Source organism: Prionailurus bengalensis, chromosome B3 (assembly GCF_016509475.1).
Source record: "Prionailurus bengalensis isolate Pbe53 chromosome B3, Fcat_Pben_1.1_paternal_pri, whole genome shotgun sequence".
In the NCBI taxonomy this organism is placed as follows: domain Eukaryota; kingdom Metazoa; phylum Chordata; class Mammalia; order Carnivora; family Felidae; genus Prionailurus; species Prionailurus bengalensis.
In genome coordinates this window covers 145491636-145506306 of record NC_057355.1, presented here as the reverse complement: position 1 = coordinate 145506306, position 14671 = coordinate 145491636, and the positions used below count along the sequence as shown (strand labels likewise).

General features: G+C 55.1%; 1 protein-coding gene across 1 annotated transcript in view; it reads left to right on the top strand.

The window, feature by feature from the left end:
* Nucleotides 1–14671, top strand: part of CDC42BPB (CDC42 binding protein kinase beta) — a 102620-nt gene that overhangs the window by 55622 nt on the left and 32327 nt on the right. Inside the window, exons 6-14 of the mRNA XM_043557066.1 lie at nt 1187–1280; nt 2890–3090; nt 4628–4876; nt 7440–7519; nt 9191–9357; nt 9473–9592; nt 10363–10496; nt 11867–12109; nt 13523–13633. Coding sequence (XP_043413001.1) covers nt 1187–1280; nt 2890–3090; nt 4628–4876; nt 7440–7519; nt 9191–9357; nt 9473–9592; nt 10363–10496; nt 11867–12109; nt 13523–13633 — 1399 coding nt within the window. The remainder of the gene's footprint in view (nt 1–1186; nt 1281–2889; nt 3091–4627; nt 4877–7439; nt 7520–9190; nt 9358–9472; nt 9593–10362; nt 10497–11866; nt 12110–13522; nt 13634–14671) is intronic.

The following is a 14671-nucleotide window of genomic DNA, read 5'->3' as shown; positions in this document are numbered from 1 at the left end:
TCAGTGCCCTTTCATTAGATTTTTACTGGAATTTGTTCTATGGGCATCTTATAATTTAGTCACCATTCCTGATAAGATTTTGTCTTCTGTTTCTTCCTTGAGTTAAATCTCTTCATTTCTTCCTGCTTTTGTCTGGTTCTGTTCTTAATTTTTTATTTTTCTGACTCATTGAGGGTTTGCTTTGTTTTTCCTCTTTATTTCGGTTTGGGGTGCTGCGCTGGTTTCTTTTGCTTTGTGGATCTTTCTTTGGGTAAGAATTGTCGTCGTCTTCTCACCTTTGTTTGTGAGATGCGTCCCTGATGTTGGGAGTAGCTGAGGTGTGGTGTTCTGTCGTGTGAGCACATACCTGAGCTCCTCTTGGTGAACATCTGCCTTTCCTCCTGAAGTCTGTTCCCTTTTGTGCCGTCCAGTCACATGAACTTGTTTGACCAGGAAGGAGAGCTTGTGCTTTAAAGGCCGTCCGCCTCCCCAGGGGCCCCACGTTTGCAGGTCCACAGAGCAGCAGGTCGGCCGTGGACCTACCTTCCTTCCATGAACTTGCTGCTGACAGCTAGACAGATGGCTTAGGTCTTCAGCCCCCGGGTCTTTGTCCGCCAGATACAGCGTGGGGTACGTGGGGGGCTGTTGGCCTGCCGTGGTCTTGCCCCAGAGCCTCACCTGTCTCTTGCTCTCATCACGTCTGTGCTCAGACACCCTTTGCCCCGTTTTCTGCTGCTTCTGGTTTCTTCCCAGCGCTTATCGTGGGCGTCATACCCTGGTGCTGACTGAGACCACGTGCGTGTTCGTGCGTTCGCACGTTCATTTTCTGCCCTCTCAGCTGGTGGAAGTTTCGTGATGGCAGGGGCTGTGGGGTCTGGTTACTGTCATAGACCTGGGGTCAAGCACAGCACCGGGCACCAAGGAGACGCTCAGGAAGCATGGTCAGCTGTGCGGTGGGAACAAGATGGTGTGTCGTCGGATTGACTGGGGATTAGCTCATGCACAGGAGTGAGCGGTAGTGGTGGTGACTGCCCCTCCGTACGCGTGTGTGAGTAGAGTGCCATGGAGAGACGTTTTCCCGAGATTGCCACAACTGTCCTGAAATGGCATTAGCATTTCCTCGGCGGGTACGCCACTGGTGACAGGCTTTGACCTGCCTAATGTGTGGCGTGGAAATGGTTGACTCACTGATTTGTTTTACTCACAGAGACATCAAACCTGACAATGTCCTTTTGGACGTGAATGGTCACATCCGCCTGGCCGACTTTGGATCCTGTTTGAAGATGAGTGACGATGGAACTGTAGGTATTTCTGTTGGAGATTTTTCATTTGGTTCTGGGTTTTGCTTGTAGTTAGAAGGGACTCAACATTTCAATTTGAGATCCAATTAAGAAACCAAGTTTATGAATGCGAATTAAAAAGATTCACATTTGGGGGACAGTTTAAATTTTCTGATTCAGTTGAAAACCTCGGTTTTGATGTCCATGTCTCGTCGGTAGTACGTGTGCCTTCTGAGTTGGGGGTCGTCCCTTTCCTCACGTGGCGAGGCGGCTGAGCACGCCATTGCCGCAGCGGCACGCGGGCCCCCTCGGTCCTTTCTTGAAACGTCTGGTGCGGGCCGGTCAGGCGCTCAGATGTCGACTGTGTTGGCGACTCCTCATTTCTGTGTGCGGGCAGGTAACTGCCTGTCAGGCGGGGCTTTTCTCTCTGTGGGTGTTGTCCGTCTAGAAACAGGGACCCTTGATACTAGGGTCGCTCTCTTTCTTCCCACCAACGCAGTCCCTTATTTCCCCAGTCTTGACCGCGTGTTGCTTAGTTGAGGTTGGTGCCGCCCTCGAATCCAGCCTTCCGACGACAAGCGTGGCGGTCTCGGACCGGGCTCGAGTGTTGGTTCCCTTTCCTGCCCGCACGTCCCCTCACCCTGCCCGCGCTGCCACCTCACGCCGGTCTCCCCGCTGTCCACCGTACGGTTCCTGCAGCCGGGCAGCCGAGCGGGGAAGTGACTCTGGTCACATGACGGAGGCCGACCTCCCCGCGGTCCAGTCTGACCCGGGTGCTGCTCGTACCCCTGGGCCCCTCCTCAGACATGACCCGAGGGAGAGTCTGTCTGGCCTTCCTCGGCCAGGCCTTCTGTTCTGGTTGCTCCCTCAGTCTAATGGACTTTGTTCTCCATGCGCTCCAAGACCAGTCTGGTTCCTCAGCTGCCCCGCTGCCCCCTTGTTTTCTCACGACGCTCACTGCCCTCGCTGGCCACGGCTTTCCGGAGCGATGGCCCCACGTCAAGCCTGTTCCTGCTGACGTCAGTGGCTGAGGAACTGTCCTTTCCCTTGTAGAGGCCTGAGCCTCCTGGTTCCCCATCTGGAGAATTCCTGAGTACCCAGCCAGTGCCTGGACTATTTCCAGATGTTCCCATTTGGGAGATGGAAGGGTAGGCCCTGGGGGAGCAGCCTTAGCGTCTGTGGAAACAGACATTCAGTGTCTTGGGCCCCACCCTAGAATTTCTGTTTCACAAGAGCCCGGGTGGCCTGTATGCACACGGAAGTTTGCGAAGGGTTGGCCTGAACACACATGGCTTCTGGACCGCACTTTGGGCAGTGACAGAGGATGTGGGAAATGCCACCCCTTGAGGGACCGCAGTGCCCTCTGGGGGCTGTGCTGGGCACGCGGGCAAGGAGAGACCAGGCATGCGAGGCCATCTCACGCGTTCCGGAAACTGCCCCACGTTTACTGCTGCAGGAGAGCATTCATTTGCAGCGAATTTTGAATTACTAGGGTTTTAAATCATGCTCGTGTGCTAGTTTTATTCCACGATTATTTCATCATTTGCTATCAGTGTTTTAGAAGGAGTAGTTGGGAATTTGGAATCGGAGCTGCCCCAGGATTTCCCTCCAACACCCCCTCTCCTTCAAGGTCCAGTCCTCTGTGGCCGTGGGCACTCCTGACTACATCTCGCCGGAGATCCTGCAGGCCATGGAGGACGGCATGGGCAAGTACGGCCCCGAGTGTGACTGGTGGTCTCTGGGCGTCTGCATGTACGAGATGCTGTATGGAGAGACGCCCTTCTACGCAGAGTCCCTCGTGGAGACCTACGGAAAGATCATGAACCACGAAGTAAGATGTCGCATCTCCACGTCCTGTTTGTTCGAGTCCCGAGGCAGGGGCCCAGAGGCGGGAGGGCTGCTGGGAAGCTGTCCGCGTCTTTGGGGAGGAGACGATAGGGTTGGAGCAGGCTGCTGGCCGCCGGACAGGAGCAGAGATTTGCGGGTGGAGTCGGCACAAGCTGCCCGCACGGGAGGTGTGGGCGTGGGGGGAGAGCGAGAACTTCGAGCTGGAGTGGCGGTGTTCGGGGCAGGCCCCGGAGAGGCGGGCCTCCGCGGGGCTGTGCCGGGTGTGGCCTCGGGATGGCGGGGGGCGGGGGCCCGTTGGGCTCTTCCACCTGTGGGTCTGGATTCATCAGTGTGACCACAGCTGCTCTTCTCGAGTCTGCTTCCCGGAGATTACTCGTCCGGACCAGGCCAGGCGCCTGTGCTCAGCACTCTCCCACCTCCTTGACCCGGCTTCCTTTTCCCTTTCCAGCTGTGCCTGTCCCCCCCTTGACCTTGCCTCCCGTCGGCCTCGCCTTCATTTCTTGTTCGTTTTCCCATTGCTCTTCCGCTTCCTGTTTTGTCACCTGTTTCCCTTAGTCACATGTGTCCTCATGCCGCTCCCACCCTGTGGCCGTGTGCTCACCGCCTCCTTCCCCAGTCTGTCACCCGCACCCCCCCGGTGAGCTTCTCTCTGCTGACCGGTCCTCAGCCCCGTCCCCCAGCAACTCTTTGTGTTGGGGGCCCGTGAACACTAACGTGGTGGGTGGTCTGCCATGTAACTCCCAATCGGGGCAAGCCATGGTTTTTAAAGACACTTTCCCAGAATAGAGATGATTGTTTTCACTTGGAGGTTAGCTTGGCCTTACCAGAAAAACAGCACAAAAGTGCATAGCGTAGACGGCGGAAATCACCCTCTCCGCGTCTTGGCGATAAATGCCGTCACGGTACCGAACAGGACTCCGTGGATTCTAAAGAGCCTGCTGGCAAGGGGCACGTGCCCCTGTGGGGCCTGGTCCGGCACTTCCTGTGCGCCCGCCGGTCTGATCTTCGGTAGCGTTCCTGCCCTCCCTCTTTCTGGATGATAGAGGTGGGGCCTGGGCCTCAGCGCTCGGGCCCGCTGCCGTGCTGGGTGTGTGTTTGTGGGGCCGCGTCTGAGTGAATGGCATCATGTCACATACGACCAGGTGTTTTGTCATCCTTCTGTCCGGCGCACAACGCTTTTCTGTAGAACAAAATCTTAGGAGTAGACTTGCGCCAGATGCTGGCAGACGCACTGTGGAAGAGCTCCGTGCCAGCCGGTTCCGCCACAGCGTGTGGTCGGCGCCCTTTGCCACTTTGATGGGTGAAAATTTATCGTTAATTTACATGTAACATGGTAACGAGTAACCGGCACGACTAAGGATTTTCTCATTAGAATCAAATGTCGTTAGCTTTGGTTTGCATTTAGCTACCGTGAAATTAGAAAGGACTGTTGACTCTGTTTTGTTTCCTGTAATGTCTGTACATCTTGGGTTTTTCTGAATAAGTTTTCATCTCGTGTCCACCGGCCGCTTGCCCCCCAGGAGCGATTTCAGTTTCCGTCCCACGTCACGGATGTGTCTGAAGAAGCCAAAGACCTCATCCAAAGACTCATCTGCAGCAGAGAGCGCCGGCTGGGCCAGAATGGGATAGAAGACTTCAAAAAGCATGCGTTCTTTGAAGGTCTGAATTGGGAAAATATACGAAACCTGGAAGCACCTTATATTCCCGACGTGAGCAGTCCTTCTGACACCTCCAACTTCGACGTGGACGACGATGTGCTGAGAAACACCGTAAGTGTGAACAAGCACCTCCGTCCCCATGGCGTCCCGGCGGGTCTGAAGCCAGCAGTGGTCTGTTGGAGGGTGTGGATTGTCAGCAGGATCTTAGAGCCGTGTTGGTTCTTTTTAAAAGTGTGGCGTTGTGTTTCCAGAAAATACACCTTTTATTCCAGCCTTCAGCTTGGTAGTAATGTCCCCTTTAAAATTTTTTTTTTTTTTCAACGTTTATTTATTTTTGGGACAGAGAGAGACAGGGCATGAACGGGGGGGAGGGGCAGAGAGAGAGGGAGACACAGAATCGGAAACAGGCTCCAGGCTCTGAGCCATCAGCCCAGAGCCCGACGCGGGGCTCGAACCCACGGACCGCGAGATCGTGACCTGGCTGAAGTCGGACACTTAACCGACTGCGCCACCCAGGCGCCCCGAGTAATGTCCCCTTTAAGACACAGAGACCACAGCCACCTCCTTTCATTGTGCTTTGCAGATACTGGGTTTTTACAGATTAAAGGTTCGTGGCCAGCCTGCCCCCAGCAAGTCTTGTGGTGCCATTTTTCCAACAGTATTTGCTTACTTCGTCTCCCGTGTCACGTTTTGGTGATTGTCACAGTATTCCAAACTTTTTCATTATTACTGCATTTGTTGCAGCGATCTGTGGTCAGTGCTTATGACTTGCTGAAAGCTCAGATGATGGTTAGCATCTCTTAGCAGTGTTTCTGTTTAAGTTCATTTATTTATTTTGAGAGAGAGTGTGTGTGTGAGTGCACAAGTTGGGGAGGAGCGGGGAGAGAGAATCCCAGGCTCCGTGCTCTGCGTGGAGCCTGGCATAGGACCCCATCCCACAACGGTGAGATCATGACGCGGGCTGAAATCAAGAGTCAGATGCTTCACTGACTGACCCACCCAGGTGCTCCCCTCCTTCCCCCGGTAAACTATTTTGTTTTTAACTTGTTTTAATGTTTATTTATTTTTGAGAGAGAGACACACACACAGACAGAGCACCAGTAGGGGAGGAGCAAAGAGAGAGGGAGACACAGAATCCAAAGCAGACTCCAGGCTCCGAGCTGTCGTCACAGAGCCCGATGCGGGGCTCAAGCTCACAAGCTGTGAGATCATGACCTGAGCTGAAGTTGGACGCTTAACCAGCTGAGCCACTCAGGTGCCCCCTCTGTTTTTAAATTAAGTTATGAAATTTATTTGTTCAGACATAATGCTGTTGCACACTCAGTAGACTATAGCATAGTGGAAACTTTCACATACACTGGGAAACCAAAAATACACTTGACTCGCTCTGTTGTGATAGTTTATTGTGGTGTCTGGAACCACGCCCGATATTTTTCCGAGGTCCGCCTGTACTCTGCTTGAGTAAAATGGAGTTAAATGGCTCTTCTCCTTTAGACTCACCAGAAACACTTACGCTGTATTTTCATGGCACTCAGCAGTGTCGGAGATGTTACCGTCCTGGAGCTTCGCCTCAGCCCTGTCACCACTTGCAGACTTCGAGGCCCTGAGCTGGCGAGGGGCTCGGCCTGCAGCCCCACGGCGGACTTGGAGCCCCTGGGACTCTGGTCCCCCCGCATGAGCACCTAGCGCTCCGGCCGTCACGGTTCTGTGTCTGCACGTGTGTTTCTTTACACGGCCGGGCTTTGGGAGCAACCAAGACTGTGTGTGGCTTCTGAGTCCTCCCACTGACGCCTAACGTCGTGGATCCTCCAGATTGGGCCCTGGCTCTGGGGCCGTCCGGTGCGGGGCTGGTCCGACGGCCTCTGGTGCGTGAGTCGGCACCGTCTTGTCTTTGCTCAGAGGCTCTAAGGTTATTTTGATCTCCTCAAATCCAGCCGTTTAAGTCCATACAGGGGACTTGTTTTGGGGATAGAAGAAGTGAGGTTTGACCAAATAGAAGAAAAGTCTTGATCACTCCCTAGGGAATTTCTCTGGCTCAAATAAGAGCTGAACCGTAGACCTCCTGGAGAAAAGACAGAGAAAAGTAGTGTCATCGTGGAAAGGGTTTTCTTAGACTGCAAAGAAACTATTTCTACAATGACATTTCCCAGATAAAGTATAACTTTGGTTTCACGTTTAATAAAGAAGGATCCTGACACTGAAAACCAGAGCCTGTAACACGTTAATCTAAAATAAATAAAACGTAATCGAAGATAAATCTAAAATAAACCCATCTTCCTTGGGTTCCAAGCCTACCTCTGCCGTTGGCCTCTGTTTCTCCCAAGAGCCTGAGAGCCCCCAGCCTCTGCCTCACAACCCTCCCGGGGCTGCGCCAGCGCCCGCCAGCTCGCCTCTGCTCAAGGCTGACGAGTGTGGCACCAGGGTGCCATCCAAGTGTGGCCTGGGTCATTAACCATCCTCTGAAGCAGTGTGTTTGTTCTCTTAACTGCATCGTGGGCACAGCCAGGACTGAAAATACAAGTCTGCCAGTGCTGTGCCCCCTCGCGGGGACGCTGGGCTCGGTGTCCTAGAAGGCCACGTGATTCTCTCTAGTGCACACAGTTTCACCCGTTGCTAATGTTCTTTCCCTTTGTTCTAACATGGATTTCATGTTGTTGTATGTGTTCTCATGCAGGAAATACTACCTCCTGGTTCTCACACAGGCTTCTCTGGGCTCCATTTGCCATTCATTGGCTTTACATTTACAACGGAAAGGTGGGTCCAGCTCTGTGGTTCCCCAGGCAGAGGCTTCCCTTGGGCGAGATGGCAGTTGATGGGCGAGCTCCGGGCGGGTGGGTGCTGCGTCAGCCCTGGGACAGCCACGCCCCAGGGAGCTGTGGGCAGGTGGGACAGGTGTCCTTGAAAAAGGACACCTGATGAAAACACACAGTGACCTGTAGCAGGGTCGGCCGGCTTCTCCACAAAGGGTGGTCTCTGTTAGGTAGTCGTCTTTTTTTAACAACCCTTTAAAACGTGAAACCCATTCTTAGCTCATGGGAGGTGCGGTCAGCTGACTTCTGACTTGTGGGCCGTCAGTGTTGTCAGGATTCATTCCGGTAGACTTTCAGGGGCTCCCGGTCAGGCCCAGCTTTCGTTACGGCACCGTGCTAGCTTTTGTGAGGATCTTATTGCAGCTCTGTAGCTCCCCCCGGGGGGCTGGAGCACGGTCCCAGACAGGCTGGCAGTCTGGAGAGCCGGGAGGGCTCCAGCCCTGAGCGCCGCGCTGACTGTACCTGTCAGCCTCTGTCTTGAATGGGCCTCTTTGCCAAGTTGTTGCCTGAGGGTTGTACCTGCTTTGAACAGGAAACTGGGCCAGGAGGGGAGGGGAGGGAGGGCAAAATGAAACAGACGGAACCTCGAAGCGCCTGAAGGAGGGCTACGTGGCCTTCTAGCGGCTCATACCTCAGTGGCTGGGAACTCCTTCCGGAGAGGACGGTTTCTGCTCAAGCCCGCAGAAACTCTCCTGGTGTAAGGTGCCAGGGCTCGACGGCAGACGCCTTGTAGCCTGCAGGAAGGGGTCTTAGATCTGGGAGGCACGATGATCTCTTAATCCCTCATGCAGAGGTTCTGGATTTTTCTGATCCGTTCCAATTCAGTGGGCACTTGTTAAACCTGCAGGTCCCAGGCCCACCCGCCAAGGCTCCAGTTTGGCGGGTCAGGCCCAGGGCCGTCCTCCTGGGACAGACCCCGTGGTGCTGGCACCGCGTTCTCGGGCCACCTTTGAGAAACACTGGCCGGGCCTTGCATACACGTGTGCCCGGTACCTTTGCTGCACTCCGGGCGGCAGGACTCGGAGAAGGCTCCCTGGCGTCGCTGTCGTGTTAAAAGCGGGAGGAACTAAGTAACCGGTGGCCTGGTTTTGAGGGAGAGAACCACTTCGGGTCTCAGTCTGGGTGCGTGCAGGCTGCGGACTGGCTCTGGCGAGTGGCCGTGCCGCCCCCAGTGCTAGCGGCCGTCCAGTCTGCAGGGGAAGGTGAGCCCTGTCCTCAGACTGCTCAGGAAGCCCTCGGCGGCAGGAGTGCCCAGGGCCGTCCAGCGAGGGCTTGGCGAGGCCCCCACGCCCAGCTCCTCACACGGATGTCTCCTGTGGCGTTTCTGGGCGCGCGTAAGCGATGACGCAGAAAGTACGCTTGCCTCCTTGGCAGAGGCCTTTTCCTTGACCCCTTCTGAGGGCACGGCCTTGTCCGCTACTACCCCCCCCCCCGTCATCCCATCACTTGCTGTAAGGAGGTCTCCCTTCTGAATTTTGGCTCCATCCACAACGGTCTGGCCACGGGCCTTCGTCTGCCTGTTCAAAAGACTTCTCTTGGGCCCCAGCGAGTCTCCAGATGCCGAAGAAGTCGCTGTACGCTCCGTGGATCAGAAACCCCGTTGCTTTATTTGCAGCTGCTTTTCTGACCGAGGCTCCCTAAAGAGCATAATGCAGTCCAACACGCTGAGCAAAGACGAGGGTGTGCAGCGGGACCTGGAGAACAGCCTGCAGGTGGAAGCGTACGAGAGGAGGATCCGGAGGCTGGAGCAGGAGAAGCTGGAGCTGAGCAGGAAGCTGCAAGGTGAGCGCCGGTCTCCGCTCGCCCCGCCCCCCCGCTCGCGCCCGTGTCCCCCTCCCCCCCCCCGCCCCCTCCGCTCACCCTGTCCCCTTCCCTCACGCCTGTCTCCCTGCCGTAGAGTCCACCCAGACGGTGCAGTCCCTGCACGGCTCCACCCGGGCCCTGGGCGGCTCAGCCCGCGATAAGGAAATCAAAAAGCTAAATGAGGAGATAGAGCGTCTGAAGAATAAAATAGCAGGTAGGTGTCTTCAAGAGGCTGCTTCGTCTGTGTTCTTGAGCGTTAATCCCGTCCAAGAGGATTTTCAGAGTCCTTTTCGTTGGGTGGAAAAGAACAGCTTCTGTAACCTGTTGACAGGTCTCCCGTTTCTTTCCGTCCCTTCACCTGACGTTCTCTCTCCGACTTGCTTGGCCCACAAATGAGAGACTTTTACAGTTGCAGCTAGAATCACTTCTTAGCATTTGACCCGTAAAGTCTCAGAAAGGTTTACATTTCTCTGTCCCATTCTCCCCTTGGGGGCCCTGAGGCACCAGTGCCACAGCGTATTTCTCCCCGAAGCGTCCTCAGTGGCTGTGCCTGCCGTTTGCAGTATTTTAGGGGCTGGCTCCGTCGTCACCATCTGTCCTTTGCGGCTCCTAGATTATCAAAGCTTCCTGAAGATTCAAATCGCTTTCGAGTCTTAATCCTCAGCCCTCCATTTTCTCTCTGGAACCCCAGCATCCTGGTGCTGAGAGGGGCCCCGAGTGAGCCCATGATAAGCCTTACCGCGCACCTCGGTTGCCCTGTGCCCGCGCACACGGGCTCACGCGGTCCCCGGTCCCCAGGGGAGAGCGATTACCCCGTCAGTCCACGCGGGTGGCTGCATACGTGACTTTTCCATGTGTGAGAAAGCAAGAAGGTTACTAAGCGATAAAGCGAGTGAAGAATCCTTAACGAATTCACTATCAGGAAGTCAGCTGACGTGAAGTTTTTCCCGTAAGGGAACGCGGTTTATTTTCTCTTCTGTTCAGACTCCAATAGGCTCGAGCGACAGCTGGAGGACACGGTGACCCTTCGCCAGGAGCATGAGGATTCCACACAGCGGCTGAAAGGCCTGGAGAAGCAGTACCGCTTGGTGCGGCAGGAAAAGGAGGATTTTCACAAGGTAGTTGGGGGTGATTTCACGTGAGACAGGTTTCAGCGATGTGCAGTTGTGACCTTGAAGTTGTGTGGGGGTCTGAGCTCTCCTCGGCCCTCGTCCGCGCCCTGGGCTGTGTTGCGTGCAGTCCACGAGGGGCCAGACCGCCTCAGGGTCATGCCGTGCCGCCGACCACGCAGCCTGCCAGGTGGCTGGCCGTGAAGTGGGCGGCCTCAGCACCGGTCACCACATCGGTCCTCGCCACAGGCCTGCTGGGCGGGCTGTGCACCAGGACCCGGCGATGCCCAGGGCCTGAGGGTCCCCGCGTCCCCACAGCAGCTGACCCAGCTGGGTTCACACGCTGGTATCCGGTGCCAGGCTCCTCCCCCTTCCAGCGGCCTCCTCCCCTTCTTTCAGCAGGGGCTCTTTGTGTGACAGGGCCTTGCAAAAGAAACCGTTTGTTAAAATTTGGGTGATTCCCCCCAAAACCCCTTTATAAATTTGATTTTCAGTAAAATAGATTGTATGTTCAGTCGGTAGTGTATTCATACCAGGATTGTTTTCTAAAGTACGTTCGTTTATACACTTAAGTCATTAAACCTGCAGTTTGCTATGTGTTCTCTAAAACGTGCAGGATTTCAGACCCAGATTGTTCAGTCTGTCGTGGTGTCCTAACCACGGCGCTTTGTCGAGAAGTGCACAGGGGACAGGAGACTCCCCGGTACTCTAGTGTAGGTTCAGTAGCTCACTGAGCCTGGCCCGGCCCTGGTGGAGTCCCCCCTTCCCCCCAGATCCAGCTACTTCCGATATCAGACTAATAGGTGCCACCGTGACTGTGCCACCCAGTCGTAGACGAATTGGCTGCGGGAAGGGGAGGCCACGGGTGCAGCCAGGGGGGCCACCATAACCTCACTCTCGTGAGGGGCTAGCTGTCCAACCGTCGTTTTTATGTGGTTCTTTACTTTGATGGAACTCTTAAGCTTTTTTGTACGTAACGTGTTCTTTCCCAGTTCTGCTGTTTCAATAACTGGGTTGGTGACCACATTCACGCTCCGTCCACCTTTATGGCCTTGGGGACGGCATAGGGGAGAGGTTGAAACACGTGAGCCTGTGCTGTGAGCAGGCCTTCCCGCTGGCTGGCAGAGCTCGGGCTTCTGGCCGCCGCGTAATTGGGGGTCTTTCCCGGAGTGAGTTCGATCTTAGCACCTCTGCTCAGGTGGGTCTTCTTCCAGGCTGCGCGTAGCTGTGCTGGGGCCTAGCAAAGGGCTTTTTCACAGAGGCGAGCCCTCGGCTCTCGGCCGTGGCCTGTAAGCAGCATTTGCCGGAGAGGATTGAACGGCCAGCCTTCCGCGTCTCTGCGAAGCAAACGTAAAACCTCTGTCGTTCTTTCTGTTCAGCAACTGATCGAAGCTTCCGAGCGATTGAAGTCCCAGGCCAGAGAGCTCAAAGACGCCCACCAGCAACGCAAGCTGGCCCTGCAGGAGTCCTCCGAGCTGAACGAGCGCATGGCAGAACTCCGCTCCCAGAAGCAAAAGGCATCCCGGCAGCTGCGGGACAAAGAGGAAGAGGTAGAGGTAGCCATGCAGAAGATCGACTCCATGCGGCAGGAAATCCGCAAGTCGGAGAAGTTGAGGAAAGAGGTAGCTTCGTAGCCGTTTCGGGGATTGTACTGTCCGGGCTTTTCTATGCTCCTACTAGAACACCTTTGAGAACATGGGCTGAATTACATGAGTTACTTTAAAACGGATCTTAAATTTTACGAGAAGCCAAGTAAGTTGACCTGCCAAGTATTTCCTTTGTACTTCTCAGCCCCCGATGCCTATTGGTGGAATTATTAAAAGACATTTCTTAGGGCATTAGTTTTTAAAAATTCCCTTTTAAAGCAAATAGAGGGTATTTCTGCCCGACAAACAGAACGTAAACGTGTCGGGACGTAGTTGGCACAGCACAGCCTACGTGAATACGAGTCCTACGTCCGTAAGGGGCGGCCAGGAGGACGACCAGGCTCAGCCTGGCGCCCCCAGTCAGCCCAGTGGCTCTGAAACTTTGGTTTCGGGACTACATCATGCTCTTAAGAACTGTTGAGGCCCCCAAAGAGCTTTCGTTTGTGGTGGTTACAGCTCCTCATACTTACCAGGTTAGAGATTAAAACACTTTTTTCAGTTCAACAGTAAACCCGTTACGTGTTAACTGACGGTTTTTGTGAAAAGTAACTCCCTTCCCCCATCTGGTGAGAAGAATGGCATTTTTACATTTTTGTGCTTTTCTTTAATAACTGGCTTGATAAACTATTTCTGCATTCGTTCTGTTGTGTTACACTGTTTTGGATAAAGTATTTGAAGAAAACCCAGATAATTAGAAAAAGAAGGGCCTTTTTTAGAAAGGGCCCCAGGACCCCGCTTTGAGAACTGGCTGCCCTAGACACTCCAAATACTCTTCCATTAACGAGTGTCATATTTTAAGCAGCCCTTAGGATTGAATTCTGTTACAACTTGCTTGGTAAAAAATCGGATGCTCTATAAGTACATGCTCTTTGTCAGTCGGTCTCAAAACACCTACTTGTTTTTTTTCCGTTTATTTTGCAACCCAGATGCATTTGTAGCTATAGCATCAGTGGAACCCCTAGCGAAGCATTAGTGTCCACACTCCGGGCAGGTCACTGCAGCATCTGGGATCTGCTTTAAAGTAAAGGGAGAGGGCACTCAGCCGGCCGAGGTGCAGGGGGTCCTTTCCGCTGCTCCCTGCTTGGGCACGTGCGCGTGACCTTCACCAGTCGATAGATGGATTCGTGATCTGCAGACATCCCAGTTGCCTGTGTCACCAGTCCGTCTCCTGTCCGGAAACTTAATGCCAAGTTGTTGGTTTACATTAGAATTTAAACTTGGTTTATTAGTAACCAGCTGTTCCAGTCGAGCCTTAAAGTGTCTTTCTCCGCCGTTACCTGGGCCTGGGATCGGGTGCGGAGGTAGGAGCGACAGGCCCTCAGGGCCGTCCGCAGAGAGCCCCAGGGCAGGGCCGGCTTCGTGCTGGTGAGCACTGTGCCCCCCTTGCAGCTGGAAGCCCGCCTGGAGGACACCGTCGCCGAGGCCTCCCGGGAGCGCAAGCTTCGCGAGCACAGCGAGAACTTCTCCAAGCAAGTAGAGAGTGAGCTCGAGGCCCTCAAGGTAGTACCTGTAGGAGACCAGCCCGTCCTCCTTCCTAACTGTCGTGCTGGGAGTCCTCCCGCGCGGTGGGCTTGTCCGGAAGGACGGGGTGTGGAGAGGGGACAGGTCACAAACGTGCCTTCTTTCCGTTTAGAACCTGAGTTCCTTCGCTGTTTTCCTTCCTTAAAGTGTCAGGCAGTGTCTCGTAAGTCCTGGTAAACTAACGCCTGACACCTGCTGTGTGTTCAGTGAGACCATTTCTGAAAAAGTTCCTTAAAGCCCGTGTCCTGCCACTGAAGTTGAAGACAGGCCAGTGGCCCGGGGCCAGGGGCAGCCAGGCGCCTCGGGAGGGAGTGAGTGAGCGAGCGAGCAGAGAGGTGCCAGGGGCCAGAACAGGGGTGAGGAGGTGGGGGAGGGGGGGCTCTTTGTTAGCCTGGCGTGACCTCAGGGGCACGAGTCCCCTTTCTGAGCCTGGGTTTCCTCATCTGCCGGTGGAGACGATGGGCCCGCTCTCTCCCCAGCATGTACCCCGGGCGGGCCTGTTTCCCTCCATCGTCCTTGCTGCCGTCTGGGCCTGTGGGCGGCAGCCCCGGGGCCTGGACTTCTGCCCGCTCGTGCCTGAGTCTGCTCGTCGCCGCCGGTGCTGACAGTCCCCCCCCCCCCGCGGCAACCAGGGCATGTCCTGTCCTCAGTGCCCCCAGCAGCTCTGAGTGACTCGGGCCCTGACAGAGCCCCTCCCAGCGTTTCCTGCCCAGCTCACTGCGTTCACCTTGCTGTTTGTCACCGTGCTGAAGAACCTTCCGCCTGATGTGGCACTTCACGTGTCCCCGCGTCAATGGCTCCTTTAACTGTCCGCTGGGCACCACACCCCCACGCTTCACCGCGTTGCCCTGTGTCAGTGTCTCGTTGCTCATTTGCTGCTTGGCCGTCGGTCTTTCCCTGTCTGCCCCACGAGAGCAGGGACCTCGATGTGACCCTCTTAACCACAAAGGTGCCTGACACATAGTTGCCCGAATGAACAAACTGTGAGGAGGCTTTGGGGACCGATTGTGTCAGGGT